The following is a 16,632-nucleotide window of genomic DNA, read 5'->3' as shown; positions in this document are numbered from 1 at the left end:
TCTCCAATTCTAAATATTTCATCTTCAATTTTATGTTGTAGAACACTTGTTTTTACATAACATATAAAAAATCTAAACATTTTTAACCATTGAGCATGAGTAGATCTAAGAAATTTGAAAAAAAATTGAAACCCTCATTTTCTCTTGAAAAAAGTGTGTAAATTCTTATAAATCCAATGATTTCATGTAATAATGATGCACAAAATGTGATTCTAAGTATGATGAACCTTAGATTTGTAAAAAAACTTGAAAATCTAAGGTTAAAGTTGAAAAAAGTGAGTAAAGTTTCAAGAACTTACTATTCAAAATTTTCAACTTTCAAGTTCAAGGTTCTTCTTGGACTATGTTTTTCTCCTTCTTTGAACCATTCACTTCCACAATGTTTCTTTCAATCTACCATTTGAGTCTCCAAAAAGGTGTGTAAATCAAAGGGGAAGAAAGAAGAGAAATATAGAAAACTGTTGGTGAGAGTTTGAAGTGTTTGTTTCAAACAACAAAAGGCACATTCACACTTAAGTAGCCGTATCGTACCGTACCTGTTTGATACTGTACGATACAGTCGATACGTACCGATACTCATGGAAATTTTTATATTTTCAAAAGTTCGTATCGCAGAGTATCGTACGTATCGGTACCGATACGGTATGGCACGATACGGTGCGACACGATATGCTAATACACAAGAGGGCCCAAAATTCCCTGTAGTGTATCGGTATGTATCGTGCCGATGCCTACCGATACCGATACGTATCGGACGATATGGCACGATACACATCGATACTTAAAACCATGAGTACAATCACTACGGGGACAACCCTTCCACTTGACAAGAAAAATGTGATCATCGGTGCCACGGCGGGAGGTCTTGTATTTATCATTCAAGACATCTTCAATGACTTCAGAAGTAGGTGGCTTCAGTTTGGGTAGCCTCAACATTTGCTCCGTGTCTCCCTCATCCGAATGATACCCAACATAAAGGTGAAGATCAGCCACATTGAAAACATTACTTATGGTCATGTCATCAAGCAACTCAAGCACATAAGCATTAGGTCCTATACGTTTCAACACCTTATAGGGACCCATCTTCCGTGGATGTAACTTGGTATTGACACCTGTCTGACCGTTCAGGATTTACTCAAATCATCACCATGTCCCCGCGTTTGAACTCCACTTAACGCCGATGATGATCAGCAGAAGCCTTATATACTTCATTGTTCAAGGCAATACGTTGTCGGACATTGGCATGTGTCTTAGTGATATGACGCAAGAACTCATCAGCCTCAATACTAACTTGAGCTTGGGGTAGAAGTGACAAAAGATCAATAGGTCGCTTAGGCTGAACTCCAAGCAAGATCTTAAAAGGAGTACGATCCGTTGTCCTATTCACTAAGCTGTTGTAGGCAAATTCTGCAATATCAAGAATGGAAGGCTATGTCTACTCATAATTTCGAACCAAACACCTCAACAAGTTTCCCAAGCTACGGTTCACCATCTCTGTCTGTCCGTCTGTCTGTGGATGAAATGCAGTCAAAAAATTCAGCTTGGTAATTGTCTTCAACCACAATGTCTTCTAAAAATAACTCATGAATTTAACATCACGGTCAGACACAATACTAGTTGGCAGCCTATGTAGTCACACTACTTCCTTGAAAAAGAGTTTTGCAACCTAATAAGCATCAAAGTCTTTTGTCGAGGTATGAAATGAGCCATCTTAGAGAAACGATCCACAACCGCTATAATGGAATCATATCATTTGCTAGTAGGGGGTAGTCCAAGAACAAAATCCATGCTAACATCAAGCCATGGTGCATGAGGAATAGGTAGTGGAGAGTATAAACATGTGTTATGTTTTCCCCCTTTTGCCAACTGACATACACGGCATCTCTTGATCACATGATCGACATTCTTTGCAATACACGGCCAATAATATCGATCCGTCACCTGTGCAAGAGTCTTATCCTTCCCAAAATGTTCTCTTAATCCTCCTCCATATAACTCCCTTATGATGTGATGACGTAGGGAATAGTTTGGAATACAAAGCCGTGTCCCAAGGAATAAGTACCCATCATGAATAAAGTGCTTTAGGTGCTGTTCACCCTATTGCAACTCTGCAAAGACAATGCTGAAATCAGGATCAAATGCGTGCGTACTCACCCTGTATTTGATCAATACTAATAATATGTGCTGAAAATGTGTTGAGTGTGAGCACTTTCCTGTGTTCTCTTTTCCCGTCTTGTACTTCATAGAAAATATAAACTCATGCAAGTAAGCTACCCATTTGGCATATCTGTGGCTAATCGACTTTTGTGATTGAAGGTGCTTCAAGGCTTCATGATCAGTGTATAAAATGAACTCCTTACCAATGAGGTAATGTCTCCAATGGCATAGCACTTGGACTACTGCATACAACTCCAGATCATATGTCGAATAGCGCTTCTTGGCCTCATTCAGTTTCTCACTATAGAAAGCGATGGGGTGTCCTTGCATTAACACGCCTCCTAGCCCAACATGTGAAGCATCAGTAGCTATCTCGAATATTTTGTCAAAATCTGGTAGGCGTAGAATGGGTGTCTTAGTCATCTTCCTTTTCACAAGAGCGAAAGCTTTAGTTGTTGCATCTGTCCATTCAAACTTCCCTTTACTTGCCTTCATACATTCAGTGATGGGTTCCATAACTGCACTGAAATTCCGAATAAATCTCCTGTAGAAGGAAGCCAAACCATGGAAGCTACGTACTTCTGTTAGTGTCTTAGGTATATGCTAATCAGTGATGCTCTAGATCTTCTTCGGATAAGCTTCAACGCTTTTGATGTCACTATAAATCCAAGGAATACAACCTTGGGTAGCATGAAGGAACACTTCTTGAGATTGATGTATAACTTCTCTGCACGGAGTGCTCTCAAGACTTGCCTCAAGTGATCCATATGCTCTTCTTGGTTCTTACTGTATATCAAGATATCATCAAAGTAAACAACCAGAACACGACCAATGAAGGGACAAAGTACCTGTCATAACTCATAACTCTCATGAAGGTGCTAGGTGCTTTCGTCAGACCGAAAGGCATGACTTTCCACTCATATAAGCTATCATTTGTCTTAAAGGCGGTTTTCCACTCATCTCCAGAACGGATGCGAATTTGATGATAACCACTCCTCATATTCAATTTGGAAAAGACCTTTGCCCCAGACAACATATCCAACATATCATTTAGTTGTGGTATAGGGAACCTATACTTGACCGTTATCTTGTTGATAGCACGGCTGTCCACACACATACGCCAAGAACCATCCTTCTTTGGCGTGAGTAAAGCTGGTACTGCACAAGGACTTAAGCTCGCCTCAATGAAGTCCTTCTGTAATAACCCATCCACTTGCTGTTTCAACTCAGCATGCTCAGTAGGGCTAGGTCTGTGGGTAGGAAGGTTGGGTAAAACCGAACCAGGTACCAAATCAAAAGCATGCTGTATATCTCGGATGGGAGGTAGCTCATCTAGGAGATCATCAGGGACTAAGTCAGAAAAATCAGATAGGAGCTCTCTGATAGGTGCACTATGTGTTACCTCAGGTTGGGGAGTGATTTCCCGAGTAACAAGAGCCATAACCATTCCAGTCTCATGACTTGTGTGTAAGAACTGCTTGCGGGGAATAGCTAACAACTCCTTTGTGAGCATAGCTACCACCTTCTTCTCAATGTCAACATCTTTCTGATTTGATCTTAGGGATCTCTGTCATCGTATTTCAGCCGGCACATTTACCAGATAGAAAGTTGTAGGAACTCCCTTCCACATGAAAGTACACAGATTCTTCTTCCCTCCAACCATGGCATCAATTTCATACATCCAGAGACGACCAAGCAATACATCTGTGAGATTCATTGGGATCACATCACACCAAACTTTCTTTTCATACCGATAAAGTTTCAGAGGAATTGAGCACCTCTTGTTCACCTCCATGGTATTACCATTCAACAAGGATACCTTATAAGGCTGAGGATGGGGGTCAGATTTCAAGGTTGCTTTCTTTACAAAGGCTTCAGAGACAACGTTGACACAACTGCTACTATCAATGATAATCTGACAAGTATGCTCACGTGACTTCATACGGCTGTAGAATATGCAGTTATGTCGCCAATCCTCTCCTTTGGTTTCAGCCACCAATATGCAAGTAACAATGTTTATTCCATGAGTGCCATCCTCATTAGTGTCTTCCATGTCATAATCATATCCACCATCATCATCATCATCATCATCCAAAGGATAGGGGTGAAGAGCTGACTCATCTTCCTCATTGGAGTCTTCAACCTCAGCTACTGCATTAACCCTTTTCTTATGTGGGCAAGACTTAGCAAAATGTCCTACCTCTTGGCAATGGAAACACTGTACCTTATTACTACCTGTAATGGGTGCCTTTCCTTTGTGATCAGCCCGTGGAGGAAAAGTGGACTTTAGGGGTACTGAGCTACTAGGTTTAGTTGCTGGAAAATTTTTCTTGACCTCCCCAGCTTAAAAATCAAACCTTCTAACTGGTTGTGCTATAAGCTCCTTTGCTCGTAGGGCCTTATCAAAGCTATCCCTCACTGAGTACACATCAACAACTCTGATTCGCCTGTTGATTTCAGCTCGTAATCCCAGTTGAAACCGAGATAATAATTGTCTTTCATTCTCCCTTATGCCTATGCGAGAGTTGAGCTCTGAAGTTGTGTGGCAAGTATTTTTCAGATGGCTCAAGCTTCATCTCCTCCCAACTAGTAGGTTATCTCCCACGGTCTTCCAACTCTAGCTCATAGGTTCTCCACCAATAACGAGCAGCCTCAACTAGCTTTACACAAGGTAGTTTCATCTTCCGTTCCTTAGGCAAGCAATAATAATCAAAATAATCATCCAGAGCAGCTACTCAATCATAGAACAGTTGGAGGTCATATCTTCCATCAAACTCCTTCAGATTGAGCTTGACCTTCTGTGAATCTCTAGAGTACCTCTGATATGTGACATTCAGTCTCAAAGTAACCCTTTATATGTGCTTCAAAAGTTGGTTGCACTACAGGAACCCTCTGTGGTGGTTTCAGATTAGGGTTTGCTCTCCTGTTAGCCAACTGAGCAGCTACATTCAATGGGGCTTCCACTTCGGGTGTTGTCTGTGAATCACCAATAGGCTGTTGTGGTGGGGTCTTGACAGCCAACAACCTTGTATTCAATTCGGTCTTCAATTCAGTCCACTTAGCTTCATGTTCAGCCTTCATATTTTGTAGCATCTCTATAATAGAAGCTAGGGTGGGGGTGTTGTTCTCAGCCATGCTCTGATACCATTTAATGTAGGACTAGATTGGATACTCAACTAGACGCAAAACTGCAGGATATTATAAACCAAAGAACAACCAAAACCAGTTCTAAATATATATATATATATATATATAAAATCAGACTTCAGATAGCATTCCAGAAAACTGCCGACTGCCAGGAACAGTATTACAGAGAATAAATAAGGGCAGCAGTAAATCTTAGAACCAACCAGGGACTGAACAAGGTTGTTAACAGATTCAATTGGTCAGCATATATGAACAGCAGTCCAGAAATTAGTAACTAAACCAGCAGAGGTGTCGATTCCAGAAGCAGAAACTACAAACCACTAGAAGACAAAAATGTGGGGAATTTTAATAACTCACAATTGGCTCTACAGAATCAGCCGTAAATTGGGTTGAACCCTACTAGGATAGGGAAGAACAATCGACCAAAAAACTAGAGCAATCCGACAACTAGAACTGATTCTGCCAGTGGGGCCGAATGCTCTGTTTCTGCAGAAAATTTCTGGGCAGATTCAGAATTGACATACCTGATTTTGTAGCCTCGATAAACCTTGAGAATATAGAAGAACTTAAAGAGAATAATATCTTGAAGCAGACCTCCTGGACTTCACACCACAAGGAGTCTCTCGGATCACACACCAAGTCCTTCTTCCTTGCTCAAACATAAGGAACAACCATAGATACCCAGCGGCAGCAACAAGAGAGTTTTTTTTTCTAAATTCAAATCATGGGCTATGTTGCTGCCCTTCTTTTTATTTATAATAATGATGGGGTATTGCTTACAAAGTAGAAACTTAAAAGCTTCTAAATATTGACTTTCTAAACTACTAACATGTAGTGCTAAAACTGGAAATTTAAATCTAATAAATTAGAAACTAGCTTAATACAGAAATTAGAAACTAATTTAAGACTGAAATTAGAAACTAAATAAGCAATTAATATCCCCATCAATAGCCCAAACTGTGGGCCATCGAAGCAGCCTTGGTCGACCCAATCAGCCACTAGAGTCGACCCTCTTATTCCTCCTTGAGTAGACCTTCAGATCTGCCTCACACCCTGTTTGTGGTCCTACATTTGTGGAATCTTCAATTGGATGCTTTGTTGTTGAGCACATTTGGGTCTTGCTTAGTGGTTCAGAGAAACCTAGTAGTGGGTCGGATTGAGACAATGACACCAAAGACTGCCCCTGATGGCTGATCACTGTCTTTGGGGCATTTCTATCTGTTCTAATTCGTTGCCACAAAACAGAAGATGAATTGTATATTCTTCAATATCCTCCCTGGGTCCTCCATCCTTTTGTCCCTCAGTGAAGCAGGCTTCTTCATTTATCATTACACCTTGACATGGTTTTTCAGTTTCCCCACTGAAACTGGCATTCAAGCCTGAAGGATAATCCTTGAAAGGGGCATGCCAGAGTATATCAGCTTCTCATCCGGGGCAAGAACACTTTCTGGATGCATTGTCGAAATTTCGACCGATTTCATTTGATATTTTGCTTTTATTATAAAAGAAAAAGTACCGTTTCGACTGAAATGTCAGCAAAACAAAATATATGAACGAAATTTTGGCTGAAATTTGGACATTCTTAGGTATTGCATGTCATTTCGTTTTAACTCCTTTTGAAACCAATATTTCGTGAGATTTCAGGATTCTCAGCGAAATCCTGAACCTTGCCGGTTATGCATTCTTACAGGCCTAACCTTTCAGTTAGTATTAAGGAGACTTTGCTTGGTCTCAAGATGTAACAAAACCCTCTACGAACTCACAGCTGGCTGGTGTTATTTGAAACTGTAGCTGCAGAAGTACAACTTCAATCTACGAAGCTAGACCACAGCCAATCAGTGTTGCAGAGATGGCTTCTATTGGAAGAGACAACCAAGAGACACTTTCTAAGTTAGAAGGGTTTCTAGCTATGTTTGTGGTCTCGTACATATGGTTTGTTAAGTTTAGACAAATTTTCAAAGTATAGAATCCATTGCCGGTTTTCAGGAACTTCCATATTTGATTATCATGTGTTTTGGACGATGGCCCATATTTTTTTCTTGTGTATATCAAGGGCCAGACCTAGAGTTGCGGGAGTAAGGAAACAACTTCTCCATGAAGCAGGGGTCGGCTGCATACATTATGACCCTCTCCAGACCCCACAGTGGCTGAATCTCGTGCACTGGGTATGCCCTTTTTTGTATCGAGGGCCAGAAACTGGGTGTGGCAAGTAAAATACCAGAGCTGGGCCCGGTGTAAACTATTTCCCTTTTCATTTTTAGGGAAAAGGTTGGGTATGCTGTTGATATACCATAAGCTAGCACCCATGTCTATCTCTCTCTTCCCCCTTTTGAAATGATTCCCTACCCTCTTGTATGATACCTCATCCGGCCCCCCCATTGGTGCTGTTCGCTAGCTTACCATATACTGACGGCATACCTATCCCTCTCCCTTATTTTTAATACTGATTAAATTGGAAATTTTCCTTGTGCTTTTTCACTGGGAAACAAACAGAATCTAAAGGAAAAAGAGAAGTATCGATAGCTAACCCCTGTGGAGGAAAGAGAAACCAACACCTGCTCTATCAAAACATCAAGAGGGTTATGAGATCCAATAAACATAAGTCTTCTAAGAACCCATTGTTTGGAAAGGTCATCAACAATAACAGGGATTTCATTCTTTACGGTGAAATACTCTCATTTCATAGGAAGTCATGGGCACCGTAATTTTGACCAATTTGCAGAAATCTTCGTTTTTTTGCTGTTTGCTGGTGGCATATGTTTGTGGGACACTTGGATGCAGTAGGAGTACAATTTTACTGATCTTAACAAATGTGTTTCTGGCTTAATTTTCTCCTATAATTTCAGGAATTCTGCAGCCCAAGATGTACCATCCCAATTCGTGGTTTCTAACAGTGATTCTCATGGCACACATTTTGCTGAAGAGACCACCAACAAACAGCTCTCTTTTAATGATCTTGTTCATGGCAATGAGATGGATGATCCAGATGCAGCTGGTAACCAAAATGCAAGAGAACCTTCTTCCAATTGGGCGTCTGGATCTCCTTATATGACGCCTACGCATGATGATCCAAATTCCTCATTTTCTCCTAATTTACCACCAGTACTTGAAGAACCTTCTTCTTCATTTTCAGAAGGTAAAATGTCAGTTCTTGATCTTTGTTTAAGCTGTTTGTTGGCTTTCTGTTGAGAATTTAGTATACTGTAATTTCAGCTGCAGAAGATGATCCTCTGCCAGCCATAGATGGCCTTCAAATTTCAGGAGAAGCTTTTCCTGGCCGAGACCTACTGGCATGTGGCTACTCCATTAATGGAACAACCAGTTGCAACTTTGAGGTAGTGTTTAGGAATCTTCTTGGTTATTGTTTGAAGGCATCTCATTGTATGAGCAAAATTTAATAATTAATAAAGCCAGTTCATGTTTCCAGTCAAACATCCCCCCTCCCCCCACACCCCCAAAAAAAAAAAAAAAATGTGCACACGCAAAAGGTGGAGTTGTTCCTTAGAGCTTCTGGTTTTGGAAATGCTTGTTTTCTTTCACAAATCTCTTAAAATCTTGATTTACTCTTCATGTTACCAGTGGGTACGCTATTTGGAAGATGGATCTGTGAACTACATTGAGGGTCAGACATTCTTTTTTCCTCCCCTACTACCTCTGTAATATCTAAATATTTATTTTTGGGGTGTCTCCTTTTCTGAACTTGATTGAAAACCTGAGTCTTAAAATGATTTTTGGCTACAGGGGCAAAGCAACCCAATTATTTGGTTACAGCTGATGATGTTGACTCATACCTTGCTATTGAGGTCCAACCTCTGGATAACAGAAAGCGCAAGGTACTCAATGTGGTTTAAATTTCCACTACTGTGTTGTTATGATGCTTGGTTTCTTTTTCGTTTCTTTTTTGTCTTTTGTGATGATTGATGTGACCCACTAAATAAAAATAATAGGCTGGAAATTAGTGGAATGGTGGAACGGTGACATATCATTTAATATGTAATGGGCATTTTACAAAATTCCAATAGGGGTCCGAAATTTCGAACCACCCCCCCCCCACGCAAAAACAAAATGGGGTGTCAGAAATGAGAAAATTGAGGCTTTATGACTCTGAATTATGGATGTGGTCCACCACTATAGTTTACTTGTGTCTTGTTCATGTTAAAGAAATGCAAAATGGATTTACTTGAGTATGCATGGTTCGTCCCTCCTAGACTGAAACATCTATTTATGAAGTGGATGGAGATTACACTTTCCCCAAAGCAAATGTAGTTCGAGACATGATACCATATGCTATTAGCTGGATCATATGGAAGGAAAGAAATAGAAGTGTTTGATGGGAACGAAAGTGACAAACTCAAGCTATGCTTGGAGGTTGGCCAGAGGCTTGTGGACTTGTGTATAGGCTGCAGCCACTGCTCAATGTTACCTTTTATTTCTAATAAATGTGTAGTGTGTATGTCTTTTGCCCTTCTACTGATAAATGAAATCTTTTTTCTGTTTTTAATTGCCCCCTAGCACACCCTCCAACCCCCCCCCCCAAAGAAAAAGGGCCCAATTTTTTTGCCATAATTTATTCTTAGAACATGTGAAGAAGTTGCTACTATTTCAATGCCTCTTTTGACTAACACATGCTTTGTCTTATTTTGCGTCTGGATTTATAGGGCTTATGGGCTACTAAACATGTTATATTCCAAAAGTGGAATCTGCCAAATTCCTTCATCCGATCAAATGGAAGTCTGTGCCTTTGTAGGATTAAAGATGCTAATTTTTTGGGAATTCTCAAGCTTATTTGGAAGTTGGCCTCTAAGAGTGTCTAGGTCTCTTGGGTTATTCCTCCCTCCTACGCAAGGACTCCATTTGGATTGTCTCTCCCTCCCCACAATGCCTCTTGGGTGTGGTACAACATCCTCTTAGCGAGACCTTTAGCTCTTCGCACCATCTCCTCCTTCGTTGGAGATGGCCACTCTACCTCTCTTTGGCCTGATCCCTAGCATCCTGCAGGCATTCTTGTCTCCTTGGTTTTTGCTAGATCCATTTACTCTTCTAGGCTCCCTAGAGATTCCCCTGTGGCTTCCATCCTTTCCAATGGCACCCGGTGTCCGCCCCCTTCCTCTCCCCCTCTCTGATCTCTATTCTACTCTTCCCCCCCCCCCATCCCTCCTGGTCATCGTGGAAGAGGTGATCGAGTCCTATGGTCCCTCTCCTCGACCAACCTCTTCAGCTCCCATTCTGCTTGGGATCCTGTTAGAGGTAGAGGTCCTTTAGTCTCGTGGCGTAATACTGTTTGGTTCAAGGGTCACATTCCACGCCACTCCTTCACTGCATGGTGGGCTCTCTCCAACTGCCTCGCTACTCAGTCTTTCTTAATATACAAGCACATCTAGGTTCCTTCTGCTTGCTGCCTCTGTTGGAATAGTTCTGAAGATGTTAATCATCTCTTCTTGCCCCTTTGCTTCTTCCATATGGAAACATGTCCTTTGGTTTTGTTGGTCGTCCAAGAGGCCGGTCTATTCCCTTAGGTGTGAATGGATTTGGATTGACATGACTTTTGAGGGTAGCACTATCTGTGACTCTGCAAACAAACTTGCGTTCTACGCCACCATTAATCACATTTGGATGGAGCGGAACCTTAGAAGATGGACAAGCAACTCTAGATCTTTCGATATGATTTGGAATTCCATGTTCTTTGACGTCAGTTCCAAGCTTTCTCTGCTATCCCACCGCCCTGTAAGGGATTCCCCAAGGAACATGCTTATTGTTGTCTCTTGGGGTATGCCCTTCTCCCTTCCCCGGTAGTTGTTTGGGTTTTTGCCTCCCCCCCTCCCCTTTTTGTGAGCTTTGGTTGTGTAGCCTTGCTCTCTCCCCCCTTTCTTCTCCTCCCTGCTTTTGTTTCCCTTGTTAATATATTATTTATTCACCCCAAAAAAAAAAAAATATATATATATATATATATATGTTATATTCAAAGTGCAACCTGCTTTCAGATCTTATTCTGTGCTACAGAGTTTTTTTGTTTCCACAGATTTATCACTGTTCTTGTGAACTATGAACATTTGAAAAGTTGATCCTGGAAATTATTCTTGTTCTCATCATAAACTCTTTTGTACTTTGTTATTTATTTGGTGTAAAATTGTCGCGAGTTGTAGACTTCTTGGGTTAGGTTTTGATAACTCTTTGGTGTGAAAGACCGTATTCCTTATTTCTATAGGTTTGTGTTGTCTAAATACAAATCTGCTTCAAAGTTTTAATATTGCATATTTTCTTTTTGTTGGTCCCTCTTGGAGTTATAGCTGCTTATCCCAAAAGCTCGAGCTGTTAAGTAAGGACACCAACAATGTATATCAACGCCCCACGCATGTGTAGGCCTGTACACACATGGCCTTGCATGTGATACCCACTCATGCGGAAACACTATCAGTTGGCAATGAGCGGAGAAATGTCGGGGAACCCCATTCCACTTCCTAGGGATCGAATACTTGACCTTGTTGCGCTGATACCAAGTTACAACCGCTTATCCAAAAGCTTGAGCTGTTATGTAAGGGCCACAAAATGTATATCAGCACTTGGAACCTTAGATATGCTAAGAGTCAGAGAGTTTTATATATGGTAAATGGTGGAGTTAAATGCCTTTGTAGTCCTTGAGATGGGTTCTCAAACTAGTGTTCAACTGTTGTTAGGTTGAGTCTCGAATAAAAAAAAAAAAAACTGTTGTTAGGTTGAGTCTCCTAATGATACATGCAAACTAAGATCAACTAAGCATTTAAAAAAGAAAGAAAGAAAATCTAATAACGATGATAATAAATCAAGAATGCCTTACCAAACTCATTAAATTGGCTTCTTTCCTGCTTCCTAATCCATTTGGGGCCATATATTCCTTTCAATTAGACCGCGAGTTATTTTGTTCTTGCTCCCTCAAGTCCCCCCACCCCTTGGGAAAAAGGCATGTTGGAGTGTTGTAAGGGTCTTTTTGATGGGGTTCCCCCCCAAACCTACCTTTAAGCGGGACTGCGGGAGATGGAGAGGACCTTTTTGTTGGGTGGATTAGTGGATATAGTGGGGGCTGTATTGCATGTTCTCCCTTTCCCTGCCCCCTTCTTTCTGGCAGTAGTCTTCCAACACTTTCCATCGTCCCTAGCTTTCTCTCAAGCCTTTGGTGGAGGTTTTTTTTATACCTTTTCTTCTGGTTAGCATTATCAGTCATCCTCTATCTTATTCGAGATTCATTTATGTTTATTAAATGATAACATCACAAATTCCAAAACTTGATGACCTGTTCTCGATATATATACATTAGGTGTTGTGATTGTATGCTCTAGGATTTATAAGTTGGAGAATGACATCTTTTATGAAAAGTTTCTATTCAAGCCTACATCTGAAGTTGCTTGTTTTTATTTATTTTATACTAGTATTTGATTTGAGTAACTGTTTTCTTGTTTAACGCCAGGGCGAACTTGTAAAGGTCTTGGCAAATGATCAAAGAAAGATCACTTGCGGTAAGAGAACCAATTTTTCATTTATTTTAAAAAAGTGAAATTCATTTATTGCATTTGTCTCTTCTAATTTTTTTTCTTGTTTTATGACATTTAATTTGCAAACAGATTGAGATTTTTTTTTCCCCCGTTTTTCTACAGATCCTGAAATGCAAGAACAAATAGAAAAGACCTTCCATAGTGGACATGCTTCATATGAAGTTTCTTTATCGGTATGGAATTGAGGCAAAATTGTCCTGTTTGTTTTACTAATTTCTTTAAGTGTCTGTTTATTACCAGAATTCTAGGACAATAATACTTTTCTGAGTCATCTTACAGTCTGGTGTTCTACTTATTGGCTTTATGGACAGGCTGGATATTTGGATATCTGGGAACCAGCTATCTTGGCCATTAAAAAGGAAGGCTACAGTGTCAAGTGCAATGGACCTCGTGGTGTTGTAGTCACAGAAAAGTTCCAGCCAACCACAACTGTATGAACCCTTGCTATTTTCTTCTAGATGGGAATTTAATTTTAGAATCACTTAATAAGCATTTGCACTGTGTTATAAAAGTTTTTTGAGTGGGCTGAGGTGAGGTGATATGCAAAGCATAAACTTGTCTTATTTATATAAGCTGAAGATAAGGTTCAATTCATGTAGACCTCTTATGTGATTGCATTTGAGAGTTGATTTGGTAGATGAGAATGCCCTCAACACCCATCAACAACCAGTTGACAAAATCCAGTTGACAAACTCCTGGGTCTGAACTGTGAAGTAAGCTAATAAAGCTAACTGCACATCTATCTTTTATTGTGCTGAATGATTTTCATTATCCATTCCTTCTTGAGCAGAAAGTCTAATTTTCTGATATGGTGTTCACTTTCAGCATTGATGTTCTTATTTTTGTCATCAACTTTAAGATTTGGGAAATGAGAAAAGAATAATAATGAAAGCTGGGTTTTTGGTATAAGGAAGATGAGTAGGATCTTGTGGAAGCATCTTTATATTTCACTGATAAAGCAACTTGATCATTCTTTTATTCAAGAGGAACTGTCTCAATGTTCTTAGTTGGGAGGCAATTCCAAAGTAGATTCTCTCACCTACACCTTGGGTCATGGTGCAATGCAATTACTACATGTGTTTCCTGTGTTCTCTTCCCTCATTTACCCTGGCTAAGATGTATAGCTTGGGGAACGGGTAACCGGGGGAGGGGGGAATGAAGATCATTTGTTTAATGGCCACTTCCTCAAACCAACTTTGGAGTTGATTGCAAGTGGACTATCTGCAGCCCTCTCTCCCTCCCCCCCCCCCCCCCTTTTCTGGTTGAGTAGGAGAAGTGGACCTTATCGTCAGCTGTGGGGTGTGGGGAGTGATTTTACTGTAAAGCTTAGCTGCCACTGCCAGCCTACAATGGCGTCACTTTAATAAGTATGGATCCCATTATTCTTTCTCATATATGTGGATGCAGATAGAATAAGATTGATAATTTAAGCATGATGGATGGGCTATAAGTGTATAAGCCCCACATTTAAGTTGAAATTGTTGTTATTTGGCTAGTTTCATTTGTTCAAATTTCTCTACTTCTGAAAGTAGGGATTTAACTGATTCTTTGGACTACATTTTATGCTAATTGTGTTGCAATTAGTATGTCATACATGCCTTTCTCTTGCAGGTTACAATTCCCTTTGGACATGCGATTGAATTTTCAATACTTAGTTCTGATGGGGTTGAACACCTTTTGCGAACAGATAACAGCGTGTAAGTGCATTTTGGTCACTATGCCACTTAATATAGTGCATTTGAAGAAGATTTCAATCAAGATTGTTGAGACATGGATAAAGAGAAAGAAGAGAGCACTTCACACATGCAAGCTAAAGAAAGAAAGACCTTTAACACTCATTTCATTCCTAAATCATTTTGTTTTCTGTGAGAAGTTCTTAGTATTTACTATTTACACATCTTTTGATGATGGTAATTGAGTTTCACATAACAGCATAACTTAGGTCAAAACTTCTGAATCAGCCATGAGGTGCATATTAATCTTTCAAATTGCATGAGTGTGACAGCAAGTGTTTGTCCCTAATATACACTGTAAACAACTAGCCCTGAGGTGCATATTGATCTTTCTAGTGAACTTTAAACCGCACCTGTCGTCCCAAACAACTAATTTATCAGCTTCAAAATTTTCACACTGCCCCGAAGCTCCGGATGGGGACTTCGTACCTGAATTAGTAATAAAACTGTGGACTTCCTGCAAATACCTCAAGAAACAATCTTACATGGCCTGGTACCGCAGTCTGGGCAGGTTGCTATGCTCCTACAATACACCACATAAGCTGTATAATTTTCTTTGTGGCAGCAGCTTGGTAGTTATTTGGTTACAACACCTGCATTTTTTATTTTTTTTTTGTTGGCATGTTTTTCAAATTTTTTTCGTTGGCATGTCTTTCAAAACTGAAAGATATTTTTTTTTTTTGGGGGGGGGGGGTGGGTGTAACAATCGGAGGAGATGTAATTCCAGTAGTTGTTTCCATTGTAATTTGGCAGTGCAACGCATGTCCAAAGTTATATGTGGATCCATTTGTAATTTTTTCTTTATTTTTCTTCATTTTGCAGATTGAGAGATACTATTGTTCTTACCATGAGATTGTTTATCATGCGGGTATAACTTCAACTTCTAAGTAACTTTAATTGGTATTACTTTGTTTTTTAGAAGGATAATCGTATGTTACTTATTTGAAATGAAAGTTGCCATTTTTCCTTATTCTTCTCAACACTTGCTTGTCACACCTGATATATAAGTTCCTAAAAATTCTGGATCAGTTTTTTCAGCTGTGGTATGGATGAAAATGATGAAGAGACTGGTAAATTCCTGTAGAAGTTAGGCCTGAAACTGCTTTAAGAATTAGATGAAGTATATACTGAACCGGCAGAATTTTGCTCACTACATTACCGAGATATTGCAAGGACACATGATTTTCTGTATCTGATACAAGGTTCATATTGAAATGGAAGTATTGGATTTTTTCATGACGTATTTTGAAACGTCTGGTAAAATGGGTTGCATGGTTTCTCAGCCTTTATTCCTGCTCTGAGGGCCTTCAATTGTGACACTGAAGCACAACTCATGTTTGACATTGGACGAGTGTGTGAAAACAGTTTTTGTTAAGCTGGTGCCTGAGCATGGTATATGTATTTCCTGCAACAGTCGACACCTGATGGCCAGAGTTAACGCAGTGACAGAACAAAATAAAATTTACAGCTCAACATGGGGCCACATAATAAATTTTAGTCGTTAGCTTGTTATCTTTAGTAGTTTGGACTTTGGAGTGGAATACAAGATTTCCTGTGGTGTTTCTTTAAGTGTTTGATGGAAATTGATGTGATGTGGGGTTTCAAAAACCTGGTTTGGAACTTCAGATCACTTATGGGTTCACCCAAAAAATAAGAGTCCAAATTTTAAAAGTGAATGGCAATTACATAATAACCAGAAATTTAAAGGGCTACTAAAGGAGACGAAGAGGAAGGAATTAGAATTAAAGGGCAAGGGAAAACTTGAAACTAAAACAAATAAAGGATATGACTGGAATTAACATAAAGGGGAGGGGTAATGATGGAAAGAGGAATAAAGGGGGGTTGGATTTACTTTATCTGGATGAGGTTGTCTTCAACTTCACAATATGAGATAGTGAAGCAGTGGAGATTTCCCCTAGTTTCGAGTGTTAGAACGAACTCAATCTAAATCTGTTCAACCCGAAATTTCAGGTTAGGAATCCCAACTCAAACAAGAAAACTTCAACATACCACCTTCCTACATATCCAACTTCCTACCAAAATAAATAAAAGAGAAGATTACATGTCCC

General features: G+C 39.9%; 1 protein-coding gene across 5 annotated transcripts in view; it reads left to right on the top strand.

The window, feature by feature from the left end:
* LOC122076761 overlaps nucleotides 1-16,632 on the top strand; it is a 30,994-nt gene that overhangs the window by 12,993 nt on the left and 1,369 nt on the right. For 4 of the 5 annotated variants that reach the window (XM_042642280.1, XM_042642278.1, XM_042642279.1 and 1 more), the window contains exons 12-20: nucleotides 8,151-8,440; nucleotides 8,518-8,639; nucleotides 8,884-8,926; nucleotides 9,046-9,137; nucleotides 12,746-12,794; nucleotides 12,933-13,003; nucleotides 13,142-13,261; nucleotides 14,442-14,527; nucleotides 15,386-15,431. In XM_042642280.1, the coding sequence (XP_042498214.1) occupies nucleotides 8,151-8,440; nucleotides 8,518-8,639; nucleotides 8,884-8,926; nucleotides 9,046-9,137; nucleotides 12,746-12,794; nucleotides 12,933-13,003; nucleotides 13,142-13,261; nucleotides 14,442-14,527; nucleotides 15,386-15,431 (919 nt within the window). The remainder of the gene's footprint in view (nucleotides 1-8,150; nucleotides 8,441-8,517; nucleotides 8,640-8,883; nucleotides 8,927-9,045; nucleotides 9,138-12,745; nucleotides 12,795-12,932; nucleotides 13,004-13,141; nucleotides 13,262-14,441; nucleotides 14,528-15,385; nucleotides 15,432-16,632) is intronic. The other variant, XM_042642277.1, reaches the window with a different exon arrangement.

The sequence above is a fragment of the Macadamia integrifolia genome, chromosome 4 (assembly GCF_013358625.1).
Source record: "Macadamia integrifolia cultivar HAES 741 chromosome 4, SCU_Mint_v3, whole genome shotgun sequence".
NCBI lineage: Eukaryota > Viridiplantae > Streptophyta > Magnoliopsida > Proteales > Proteaceae > Macadamia > Macadamia integrifolia.
This window is presented reverse-complemented; position numbering and strand designations above follow the sequence as displayed.